The sequence below is a fragment of the Hylobates moloch genome, unplaced genomic scaffold (assembly GCF_009828535.3).
Source record: "Hylobates moloch isolate HMO894 unplaced genomic scaffold, HMol_V3 SCAFFOLD_8, whole genome shotgun sequence".
Taxonomy (NCBI): Eukaryota; Metazoa; Chordata; class Mammalia; order Primates; family Hylobatidae; genus Hylobates; species Hylobates moloch.
The window spans coordinates 314,667-328,184 of NW_026652283.1; the positions used below are offsets into that span (position 1 = coordinate 314,667).

At 39.8% G+C, this 13,518-nt stretch overlaps 1 protein-coding gene across 1 annotated transcript in view; it reads right to left on the bottom strand.

Annotated features, from left to right (window-relative positions):
• KDM5A (lysine demethylase 5A) overlaps positions 1-13,518 on the bottom strand; it is a 121,300-nt gene that overhangs the window by 32,547 nt on the left and 75,235 nt on the right. The window contains exons 19-24 of the mRNA XM_032159230.2: positions 12,486-12,841; positions 7,132-7,270; positions 4,963-5,142; positions 3,879-4,040; positions 1,537-2,088; positions 1,023-1,166 (exon numbers count right to left, since the gene is read on the bottom strand). Of these exons, the coding sequence (XP_032015121.1) occupies positions 1,023-1,166; positions 1,537-2,088; positions 3,879-4,040; positions 4,963-5,142; positions 7,132-7,270; positions 12,486-12,841 (1,533 nt within the window). The remainder of the gene's footprint in view (positions 1-1,022; positions 1,167-1,536; positions 2,089-3,878; positions 4,041-4,962; positions 5,143-7,131; positions 7,271-12,485; positions 12,842-13,518) is intronic.

A 13,518-nucleotide genomic window follows, 5' to 3' on the forward strand; every position in this document is an offset into this window, starting at 1 on the left:
AAGACTCTTGCAATGGAAGTGTTTTTGGTTTTTTGGTTTTTTTTTTTTTGAGACAAGGTCTTGTTGTGCTGCCCAGGCTGGAGGGCAGTGGTGCAATCATGGCTCACTGCAGCCTCGACCTCCTAGGCTCAAAGCAATCCTCCCACTTCAGCCTCCCAAGTAGCTGGGACTACAGGTGCATGCTACCACACCCAACTAATTTTTGTATTTTTTGTAGAGATGGGGGTCTCGATATGTTGCACAGGCTGGTCTCAAACTCCTGGGTTCAAGTGATCCTCCCACCTCAGTCTCCCCTAAATTGTTAGGTTTACAGGCATGAGCCACCACACCAAGCCTAGAATGGAATTCTTAAAACTTAACTGTATACAGACTTTAACAACTCAAAGAAAAAAATCTGAAAAACTGAAATTGGCCATGAAAGCTTTATATAACTTAACGCATTGTTTTTCTAGTTCCTCTAAGCCATAAGGGATTATAAGATGAGGAAAACAAATACAGATTTTTTAATTCTATTTTTTAAAAATTGTTTCAGGCCTGGCGTGGTGACTCAGGCCTGTTATCCCAGCACTTTGGGAGGCCAAGGCAGGCGGGTCACTTCAGGTCAGGAGTTCAAGACCAGCCTGGCCAACATGACGAAACCCCATCTCTACTAAAAATACAAAAATTAGCCAGGTATGGTGGCATGCACCTGTAATCCCAGCAACTTGGGAGGCTGAGGCACAAGAATTGCTTGAACCCCGAAGGCAGACGTTGCAATGAACAGAGATTGCGCCATTGCATTCCAGCCTGGGTGACACAGCGAGACTCCACCTCGAAAAAAAAAAAAAAAAAAAAATTGTTTCGGCAACCTGTAATGTTTTGAGTTTTGAAAAAATGCTATGACTAAAAACTCAGAACAGATAAATGACTAGTTTTCTCTTTCACTTTCAGGCCTCCAACATCACTGTTCAATAGCTTTTTTTCTTTTTTTAAACAAACCTAATGATCAGGTATGTACCCACACAGCTTGTCCATGTAACTACCTTCATGTCGTAGCCATATGTCTCTCGAATGTCTTCATCAGAGTCTGTTTCTTCGTCATCATAGTCCATTGTTTGTCGAGGAGAAGATGACACACTGCTCACCATCCGGTTAAAAGCAGACTGCTGGAAACTAGGTAAGTGTCCCTAAACAACAAAGAATTCCAAGATGAACAGCAAGACATGCTAAACAAACAGGGTAATTAATGTGTGCTTAAGATCACCAAAATGTAATGAATAAGCAAAGTGGCTAACAGAGTTCTTCAACAGTTAGTACAAATCAAATTATTTGATCACGATGCCAAAGTCCACCTGAATGATATTGCCAGGAATATTTCACTAAGTACATATCCAAAAAAAGTGCTATAGTGTATGTTGAAGGAGAATGCAATGGATAATTGCTGACAAGTTACTGTTATTTTCCTAATCAATTGGTAATGGTAAGACAGACTCAATTTACTATTTATACACTGACATATCCCATGAAATAGAAAAAGAATGTAAATCCTAAACTTGCCTGTAAGTCTGGATTGGCAGCTGCTTTTTGGAGTTCTGCACTGATGATCTTTTCAGTTTTTTCTCGAGCTGCCTGTTCCACCATACGCTGGCTCAACACAGATAGTTTGGCCAGGGCAGAGGATAGTTCATCTGTGGCTAGAGCCTGCCGTGCTCTATCTTGCCAACTCATAGCACGTTCTGTCAAACACTGTAGGGCCTCTCCTTCAGGCAACCGCACGGGCAACTTCTGAAGGGATACCAGGAGTGACAGAATAGTCTCTAGCCTGGGCCTTCGAGACCGCATACAAAGAGGGCAAAGGAATTTTACTTCTTTAGCTTGCCAGCTGGATCCTTTTTTTTGGGAACTTGATTTAGGAAGAGGAACACAGCTGTTATGGAACCAGTCTTTGCAGAGCTCACACTGTAGCATAAACCCACTGGCTGTCTTGCGGCAAATGCAAAATTTTACTTCTTCTATGCGGTCCACCATTGTCATCTTGGCTAGGTTGGCTGCTCTGAGAGAATGCATGGCTTCAATCTCTTTTTGCTCCCGTTCTTTGAAAACTGCCACCTGTACAAGACAAACATCTAATTGAAAAGAGTCACTGCAATATACCCCCAAAATACCAAATCCTCAAGGCTGTGGAATTTTTCTCCCAAGTTATCAGTTATAAACAGTTTCCTAAAATGTGGGGCCCCTGGCAGTTTCCATGCAAACATTCCTCGTCTGTGAAATGGGCAAAGTGCTATCATATTTGATCATGTACATCAGTACAGTACTTTGGCCTCTTCTGTAGGGTGCAGTACAAAGATGGCACGGCTTGAAATCAAGCAACCTGGGTACAAAGCCTGGCTCTTGTACTTTTAGACTGTTAATATGGGGCACAAGTTTCAGAACCTCCATTTTCTGAAAAATGAGAATACTACCAACCGTATTTTGCTGTTTCATGGATTAAATAAGATAACATGAAAGTGCCTAACCTGGTACCTTGCACAAGGTAAACACTCAATGAAGCATTAGTTTCCCATCCCCTCGTAATTCATTCCCTGGGGCAAGTCCTACACAAATTAATTTATTTCTCTCTAGAAGGCCTCTTCATGTTTAAGTAGAATTACAAAACTTGATGATCAATTGTAACAACAGAGTTTTATGAAACTCATTTTAACAAAGTAAATAACGGCAAACAAATTTAATTATCAATACTGTCAGTGCATTTTCTTGTTAAACTACTGGCAGCTTTGAAACAATCTTGAAATAATTTCCAGTCCTACCTGTCTAGCAAGATTGACTTGTTAGGCTTTCTAATCAGAGATCATTTTCATCGGCTTCAAAACAGAATCATTTGTAGGCAGAAAGAGCTATATCACATGCAATTCCCTACTTTTATTATCCAGATTCGTATTTATTTTCCATTTCCTCAGGCTCCTAGTAATCTTAACGCATTCCTCCTATCCTCCAAAAAAGCATAATTCTCATCAACTACAAATATTTTAACACTCATTAAGAGATGGAAATCTGTAGCCTGGTATAATTCCTTTGAAAAACACAATAGTAATAAGAGTCATAAAATGCTTATATTAAATTCTAACCCAGTAATTACATTCCTAAGAGTCAAGTCTAGGAAATTTAAAAGAAGGAAAAGGTTATACAGAGAAGTTCATTTTATTACTTACAATAAGAAACTTAGTAACAGGCAAAATGCTCAAAATTAGAAAACTACAGCAGGTCCTCAAATAACATCTTTATGTTCAGTGTAGTTTCATTATAATACTGATGAGAAAAAAATCGATTCCTGGCCAATGCCAGTCACTCACTAATTTACCAAAAACTGGATAATTATCTCGTTTTTATTACTCTTTCTTAAATGTATGTTTAGCTCAAATTTTCTCAGTGTTTAATATCAGAAGTGTTTGGAGTCTTTATTTTAAAAGTCTGATGATGTTTTTGTGACCAGAAATATGCTGCAGGAACTTAACTCTTGTTTATATCAGTCTGTAGTAAAAGTGGGTTCATTATACATTGCTTCGCTTAAAGTTGCAGTGCAAGAAGCTATTGATAAAATTAAGTGAGGACTTACTGTACTCAGCAAACTATGGACAACTTGATGGAACAGTAGACAACTATTAAAACAACAGTAAAGAACAGAGGTATGGAACAGACAATTTTGGGAAAAGAGCAGAATACTAATCTTTTCGTATATCTTGATTATAAATATTCACTTTTAATGTGAAATATGTATAATCATAAAGCCAAAGTATATGAAAATAACAAGTTAAAAACACAAAAACTGTGAGTCTGCTAATATCTTTACAGAGTTTTGTATTCACCAAGCAAACTCAAGACACTAGGTAATTTCTTACCACCATGGCTGTATCTCTGGTTTCCTCTAATCCTTCCTCCAGATCACTCAGAGGCTCCAGGTCCAGATCCTTTTCTTTTTCTTTTTCTATTAGTTCTTTTACTTTTTTCCTCCTATTTTTGCCACTCCCATATACACCAATGTCAGTCCGGGGGCTCAGCACCTACAAAAATAAAACCACCATTATAAACTCTGGTTTTTAAAAAATCTTAAAAGTAAAAATAATAAAGGAACCATTTGTTGACCGTTCAACCATGTCCCAGCCACTTTCTTAAGGACTTTATACACATGATCTAATTCATTCCTCACAACAACCCTACATAGTAGGTATTAGTATCTACATTTTATAAACAACAGAAACTGAGGCTCAGAAAGGAAATAACTTGCCCAAGGACACAGGGTTAGCAATTAAGGAGTCTACTTTCAAAGCTGAAAGGATCTTATTCCAAAGCCTTTGCTCTTAACTGCTATGTTCAACTGCTCAAGATGAAAGGGACAATGAGTATACAAATCTGTGCTTCGGAGAAATAAGATCTTTCAATGATAGGCTGGAAGTAGTGGCTCACACCTGTAATCCCAGCACTTTGGGAGACTGAGGCGGGCGGATCACTTGAGCTCAAAGGAGTTCAAGACCAGCCCAGGCAACATGACGAAACCCCATCTCCACCAAAAATACAAAAAATTAGCCAGGCATGGTGGAGCATGCCTGTAGTCCCAGACACTTGGGAGGATGAGGTGAAAGGATCACTTGAGCCCAGGAGGCGACAGCTGCAGTGGGCCGAGACTGCACCACTGCACTCCAGTCTGGGCGACAGGGCAAGACCCTGTCTCAAAAAAACAAAAAAAAAAACGATTTCAATGACTAGAGTCCAATAACAAGCCAAGGCTGACTGCTTTTTCTAGGGACAGCACAAGATTAACTGGAAATGAATCTGCCCAAGGTTCTAGATTTCAAGTCAACATCTGGTATTACCTAGTTAAGAATCACTTGTATAATGGTAATCAGATAAACTGAAAATAACCCTCACCAATACTATTACTACTTAAATTATCAGCTGCTTATGAGAGTGCTGAAGTTCAAGTACCTGTAACAACGTATGGCTAGAATTCTTCTTAAGAAAGGTACGCCCAGTCCGTTCTCTCCATGCTCGTGCTGCTGCTACCTGTGATTCCACTTGCGGCAGTGCTTCAAGCCGCACAGGGATAGGGCGTCCTTTCGCAGACAAGCTCTCAAGCTGCTCCAAATAAGCGTAATTGCTGCCACTCTGAAAAACCAAAGTAGATTCTCACAATTTGAGTTCTCTTACGGGGTTTGGCAATATACTGGTGAAAGACCTTACGAAGTTTAGTGTTAGTTCTTTTATTAAATATTATTCTTTGAATGTAATTCCATCTCTTGAATTAATATAACTTCCAACGTCCTATTTTTTAAAGTTTGTGTAAATTATTTTTTTAATGAACATGTCATCAATGATTTTATTTCTTAATTAATGAGAGTACCAGTAGATATAACAACCAGTTCAAAGGACAATCTAAAGCACAGACATATATAAACACAGTTAGCAGGCCAGGCATGGTGGCTCACACCTGTAATCTCAGCACTTTGGGAGGCTGAGGCAGGCAGCTGTCAGGAGCTCGAGACCAGCCTGGCCAACATGGTGAAACCCCACCTGGTAGAGAGATAGCCCTTTGAAATTACAGAGGAAACACATGATAGTTACCTATACTTATTGACTTAGTCCTTCAATTCTAAATAAAACAGCCAATTAAAGATTCTCAGACATTCGAAGACAACAACCACTGCCTGAGCCAGGTCAAAGACGCATCAAACATAGAAGCTGTCCGGATAAAAATAGAAATAATTCAAAAAAACAGAAAAGAAACAGTGGCAGCCAAGCAGGTCCGAGAAAAACTCAACAGAAAAGAAAGTAAAAGAGAAGACACGCAGGCCAGGCGTGGTGGCTCACGCCTGTAATCCCAGCACTTTGGAAGGCCAAGGCAGGCGGATCACCTGAGGTGAGGAGTGCAAGACCAGCCTGGCCAACATGGTGAAACCCCGGCTCTACTAAAAATACAAAAATTAGCTAGGCGTGCTAGCATGTGCCTGTAGTCCCAGCTACTTGGGAAGCTGAGGCAGGAGAATTGCTTGAACTCAGGAGGCAGAGGTTGCAGTGAGCCAAGATCACACCACTCCAGCCTGAGCGACAGAGCGAGACTGTCTCAAAAAAAAAAAAAAAAAAAAAAAAAAGAACTTGACACCCAGAATACGTTCCTTTTGGGGGCAGCAGTATAGTGGAAGTTGGTTTTCTTTTTGAGTACAGTTCTATAATTAAGAGTATTTATATACTTAACACTGTAAGTGCTGCTTAACAGTTTTTATGATTCAAGTACACTTTTATCTCTATCTAGCACTTACTTCATTCTGTTTTAAATTACAGATGTGTAAAATACATCTCTCCAACTAGAAAATATGCATTTGGAAGACTCTACTTTTATACCCTTTATACTGTAAGTCCTATTTTTATACCCTTCCCTTACATGCCTGCTCCCAAACACCTAGAATAGTAGCAAAAGTACTGTGGTGCTCAGTAAATGTTAATTTCATTTTCTTTTTCTGCCTCTAATTTTAAAAGTAATTTATACACATGGAAAAAAATTTGAAGAATACAGTAAGTAACAAATTCCCTACTGCTAAAGAGTTAAATAACTAATTCCATCATCTTTCATAGCAAGGAGTCAATAAAAACAAGTAATATTTAAGTAGGTAATAATTCTAAATTATAAAAATCAGACGAAAGAGTAAGTGAACTTTACTATTATTTTATAGATGCTCCTCAACTTACGGAGGGGTTATGTCCCCGTTGTAAGTTGAAAATATCGTAATTTGAAAATGCATTTAATAAAATTAACATATGAAACACAGCTTAGCCTAGCCTACCTTAAAGGTGTTCAGAACACCTACATCGGCATGACTGACTGGGAGCTGTGGCTCAATGCTGCTGCCCAGCATTGTGAGACAGTGTCATACCACATATTGCTAGCCTGGCACAAGTTCAAAATTCAAAATTCGAAACACAGTTTCTACTCAACGCATATCACTTTCGTACCATCATAAAGTCAAAAAATCACAAATCGATCTAAGTTAGGGATCATTTGTATTATGATTTTTCTATTCTAAAGAATTAACAGTTTAAAAGATTAATCCATGAAACAGGCATTACCCGATAGGTGGGATAATCCAAAAGCCTTCTTACCTGAATAGCTTCCACTTTAGCTGTCCATTCTCGAGCCTTTTGTAAGGCTTCTTTCAAGGACAACACATTGGGTAGAAAGGCTGGAATGTTCTTGGCTTCATTCACAATGCTTTCTAAACTTGCCACACTGTGCCGTGGTCTAAAAGAACAATAAAAACAGAGTAGGATGCATGAGAAATCAACATTTAAATAACATTTCAGAATGTTTAGAGAACCTTCATTTACATGATTTCACTGAATTCTTACCACAATCCTATAAGGGAGGCAAAGCAGCTAGTATCTTTCTTTTCCATCTTACAGATAAGAAAACTTTATAGATAAGAAAATGTATAAACATAAGTTTATAATAAAATAAAATATAAATTTTTGTGGATAAGAAAACTTTAACTCAAAGAAAAGTTATTTTCCCCAGTCATTTAGTGTAATAAAGGACACATCTGAAATACTGATTCAGAATGAGGGTCAGATCCATGATCCTTTCACTATACTAGACTGTCTCTACTCTACTTCTCTACAGTACCTGAAATTGTCAGAGATGCACATTTGATAGCAATATAGAAAATAGACTAGAAATCCATTAATGTTGACAGTGTACATTTACTTAAAGTACATTCATTAATATTAGTTACACAAAGATGAATAAAGCATAGACCTTACCCTCAATGAATCACAATACAAGATAAGAATTATGCTTCGGCCGGGCACGGTGGCTCAAGCCTGTAATCCCAGCACTTTGGGAGGCCGAGGCGGGTGGATCACGAGGTCAGGAGATCAAGACCATCCTGGCTAACATGGTGAAATCTCGTCTCTACTAAATATACAAAAAATTAGCTGGGCGCTGTGGTGGGCGCCTGTAGTCCCAGATACTTGGGAGGCTGAGGCAGGAGAATGGCGTGAACCCAGGGGGCAGAGCTTGCAGTGAGCGGAGGTCGCGCCATTGCACTCCAACCTGGGGGACAGAGAGAGACTCCGTCTCAAAAAAAAAAAAAAATATATATATATATATATATATGCTTCTACTGGGAACTAAAACCAAATTACTATAAGCTCACTGTTACGGGAGGCAGTGATTAATTCTGCCCAGGAGTGTTGAGAAAGGCTTTGAAGTAGGCCTTAAATTAGTATCATTCTGTCCAAACGAAAAGTTAAAGAAGTTAAAGAAACCAGGAATATAATGAACAAAGGCATGGAGAAACACTTAAAAAGCATTCATAGTTCAGTTTGCGATTAGCGGACAATGTGGAGGGTTAGAGGCAGGGGATGGGTGGAAAAAGAGTGGGGCAGGAAAAAGGAATTTGGCAGGAAGAAAGATGCAGAGTCCTGAGAGCCACGGACTTCATCAGGTAAAGCAATGGGAAGCTACTGAGGCGGAAATCCTTCATCATCCACGAATCCTACTATGTGTTAGGCACTGTTCTAGGTCCTGGAAATTGCTCATGAGCAAGAATGACAGTCCTTGCCTCACGAAACCTTTCATTTATTTATTTTTTGAGTCTCGCTGTCACCCAGGCTGAAGTGCAGTGATGCAATCTCAGCTCACTACAACCTCTGCCTCCTAGGTTCAAACGATTCTCATGCCTCAGCCTCCCGAGTAGCTGAGACTACAGGCATGCGCCACCTTGCCCAGCTAATTTTTTGTATTTTTAGTAGAGACAAGGTTTTACCATGTTGGCCAAGCTGGTCTCGAACTTCTGGGCTCAAGCGATCCACCCTCCTCAGCCTCCCAAAGTGTTGGGATTACAGGCGTGAGCCACTGTGCCCAGCCTCATGAAACTTTTTAATCTTATGAAGATTATTAATAAGGAGTTTATGATGCTCTGTGGTAAGTGTAATGATAAATGAAAGTAAAAGTGCTATTGGAATACATAGGAAGAGAACCTAATTGACTTGGCAGGGAAAGAAGACTTCCCAAAAGTGATGTCTACGCTTTCTCATCCTTTCTGAATAAGACTTAATCAGGAAAGCTGGGGCCAGGGGCAGGGTAGGGTTGGTAGGCGTACACCATAGGAGATGGGCTGAAAATAAGAGTGCTCCACAGGAGAATAAAATAAACATGCACAAAGATGCAGAGAAAGAACACAGATGTTTGAGGAACTGACAGGAAAAATCACAATGTTTGGAACATAGAATACAGGAGGAAGAATGGAAAAGATAAGACTAGATATATAATTAAGCAAGAGGCTAGATGACAGATGCCTTATAAATCAGGTTAGGGAATTTGGACTCCAACCTGAGGGCAACAGAAAACTAGAGGATTTAAGTAAGGGAGTGAAATTTACACCTGTATTTTAACAAAGTACTAGTGGCAGTATACAGAATGGATTAGGGAGGGGTAAGACAAGACAGATTCTGCTGCTGTGATCGAGGCTCGCTACGACAGCAGCTGAGTGGAATGAGAGAAAAAGAAGGAATAATCCTACAAGCAGTCCAAGCGAAAAGATTCTTTCCAAAACAGCAGAGAGAATGATATATCCAAAGTACTAAGACAAAATAATTGTCAACCAGTAATTTTACACCTATCGCAAAAAGTCCTTCAAGAATGAGGGTAAAAGGCTGGGCACAGTGGCTCAGGCCTGTAATCCCAGCACTTTGGGAGGCCGAGGCGGGCAGACTGCTTAAGGTCAGGAGCTCACGACAAGCCTGGCCAACATGGCAAAACCCCGTCTCTACAAAAAACAAAAAAATTAGCTGGCCATGGTGGCATGTACCTATAATCCCAGCTACTCGGGAGGCTGAGGCACGAGAATTGCTTGAGCCTTAGGCAGTGGAGGTTTCCATGAGCCAAAATGGCACCATTGCACACCCCAGCCTGGGCAACAAAGCAAGTCTCCATCTCAAAAAAAGGCGGGGCAGGGCGGGGGGGGGGGCGTGAAAAAGAATGAATATAACATAAATCCATGTGCAGACTTAAAAAAAAAAAAAGAATCAAAGTGAGAAGCATTGGGGAAATATAATCGGCATGACTGAGTGTGAGGATAAAGAAGAAGGGAAGAGTCAAAGCTAACTACCAAAGTACCTGCTTGTTCAAATGAGTGAAAGATGGTATAATTTAAAGAATAAAGAAACAAAGGAGGAGGATATGGGAAGACATTAATGAGTCAAATTTTGGATACAGGGAATTTCAGGTATCCGTGGCACATCCCCTGGAATTATCTAACAGGTGGAAAATATTTATGAAAGAAATCTATATTATAAATGAAGATTTAGGAGTTACTCAGTATAAAGAAGGCAAACAGAGCCAAGAAATTAAATGAAATTTCCAGAGAGACTGTACAGAGTGAGAAAAGAAAGGCATCTATGCCAGAATCTCGAGGAAAACCATTATTTTAAAGGTAGAGAGAAGGCCAAAGGCAAAGAAAGAATCTCAAGAAAATAATGGTAAGTAGTTAATAACCAATACTAAGAGATAAAGAAGATTAAGGATGTGTTTCAGAAAGATAATTCTGACAGAAGTTAGAAGAGTCTAACTCCCACTATTTCCGCCAACCACATAATCCTCTACTTCTTTACCAGTTTTACTTTTTTCATGACACTGATTATTTGAAATTCATTCATTTATTTATCTCTCTCTCTACTAGAACGGTAGCTCCATGAAAGCAGAGATCTTTATGTGTCTTGTTCACTACTGTCTACATAGCATTTAGAAATAGCACCTGGCATGTAGTAGATTCTCTATCAATACCTACCAAACTCAAATATCAACGTAAAATATAAGAGGACTACAACTAGGTCAGTGACAATGAATTTGAAAGAGAGATATGAAAGACATTTTGGAGACAAAATCATCAGAACCTGGTGACTGATTAAATATCAGAGACTGGGAAAACAAAGTTTTTAACTAATATTACCAACGAAATTTCATTTGGTAGCCTACTACCAGTTGCATCACGTATATCAAAATCATAGTTTTACATTCCAAAGTTATTTAGCTTTGTCCACTTAATATGTTCCCACCTCCTGGAACTATCATTAATCTGAAGACACTGAGTAATATGAATAGTTCCAATAGGAAAAGCTATGAATAAATTTTAGTATGTATTCTGCATGGCATCTGGATAGCAAAATATCCAGTGTACACAGAGGCTTCTCAGAGCTGTGCTAATTAAATCACCTAAATATTTTCTTACCAAAATGCATCCAAAGTAAGTGGCTAGCAAAGTAGTTAAGTACACAGAGATATTGAAATGAAGTGGAAGATGCTTTAAATTTCAGTTGTGTCACTCAGTAACTACGTGATCTCTCCATGCACCCCAGTTTCCTCATCCTCACAATAGAAATTATATAAATATTAATCTTAGCTGCTAGAGAAATGCTTTCAGAAAGAACACCACTGTTAATTATCAGCCAAATTTCCTGATACAGATATACACACTTTATTTAAATCTCATTAAGTCCAACGGGGTGCTGACGCTAATACAGCCACTCAACATTCTCCTCCTGCCTGATTCTCATCTCCCAATACTTTTTGACAGAAATCCTCCACTCCAGGGAAACCCACTTACTTTCTGTCACCTGAACACATCCTAAATATTCCTTAAACTCAGTTTCTGACATTTTCCTTACCTCTCTTCCACTTCAATCCTACTCATTCCTCAAGGCTCTACCTAAGTTCTTATTTTTCTCTGAAGCTTCTCTACTGACCACCCAAGCTCACCATGATCTTCCCTCTCTGAATCCCTGTAACATTTTTCCTTACCTTTCGGTTAACATTAATAACGTACTACAATGAGCTTTATACTTCTTACTTCCTAACTATAATATCGCTAAGCATAAGCTCTAAACAAAATACTACTTTGTATAACATGAAGTACCTAACAAAGTACTCTGCACAATAGTTTGCACATATTTGAAACCGTCTACATGTAGCCCCATTTGATAACTTAGCGATTGGCCAGGGAGGGCACAAAACACTTAATTAAATATTTAATGTCATCACAATAAACCAGTTGTTGGAGCCAGACACAGGAGAACCCACTCTCTAGCAATGCCACCCCATTCGTGGGTCCAGACACAATGAGGTGCTCTGAGGGCTGAAGAAGCTGTGGCCCGTGGGCATTCCTGCCCAGCAAGAAACTCTCCAGCTTGTCTGTACCCATTGCCACTGACCTGCACCTCTCCAGGAGCTGCCTGCCAAAGCAGGGAGAGAGGAGAATCTCCCCGTTTCCTTTAGGCCCTGGATCATCAGGAAATGCCTTTCCCACCTATACAACTTAACTAATGCTACTTATACATTAAAATCCTAAAGGCAAAAAAAAAAAAAAGCCATTTAATGAAAGAAGCCTTTAAGTTCCTTCTTCCCACTCTACGTTCTGACTTAGTTGTTAAAGAGGCAACAGTCACTAAAATGTGTTCACCTTGCCTGTAGGCAGACCTTAGCCTTTTCTTCCCATCGTTCAGAGACTGTAAGGAGCTCCTGTAGTTCAGCCATTGCTTTCTCCACAGCATGGTGGGGTGCCAACCCTACCCCAGAGTCTATCAGTTTCTTCATGACATCCAAAGTGACTTGTTGTGGATCTGATAAGGTCAGTCTTACTTCGTCCAACCACCGAGCCTGTTGTAGCTCTTGCTTCAGTCGTGGTAATTCAGGGAGTTCCACATAGAGACTAGAGCCCATATCTATCAACATCTGGAGTTTGGAAGAATCTGGGGTTTCATCCATCATGGCCTCCTGAGCACGTTCATGAAACTCTTCCACATCATCTAGCAGATTCTGAAAAGGTCAAAAGAAATAAAAATTAGAAAAACAAATTTAAAAGATACAAAAGAGTATGAAATAGATATAGTCAAGGCAAACTATCAATTCTAGACTCTTATAATCTCACCATCATAACACCAAATATTCAGATATGACAGTTAAATTAATAAATATGCTTTTGTGTAATTACTTCTAGCTATACTCCTACTTTTTTTTTTTTTTGAGACAGAGTCTCGCTCTGTCACCCAGGCTGGAGTGCAGTGGCGCAATCTCGGCTCACTGCAAGCTCCGCCTCCCGGGTTCACGCCATTCTCCTGCCTCAGCCTCTCCGAGTAGCTGGGACTACAGGCGCCCGCCACCACGCCCGGCTAATTTTTTGTATTTTTTTTAGTAGAGACGGGGTTTCATCGTGGTCTCGATCTCCTGACCTTGTGATCCGCCCGCCTCGGCCTCCCAAAGTGCTGGGATTACAAGCGTGAGCCACCGCGCCCGGCCTATACTCCTACTTTTAAAATATAGTTGATTCATTCAATAAATATTTAATGACTGCTGACTTCGACGCAGGCACTTTTCTAGGCACACAGTATTAAAGAAGACATAAAATAGTCCTCGTCTTCAGGGAACATACATTCTAATGCAGGTGACCAGACAGTGAACATATGAATACAATGTTTCAGTTAGTGTCAAGTGCT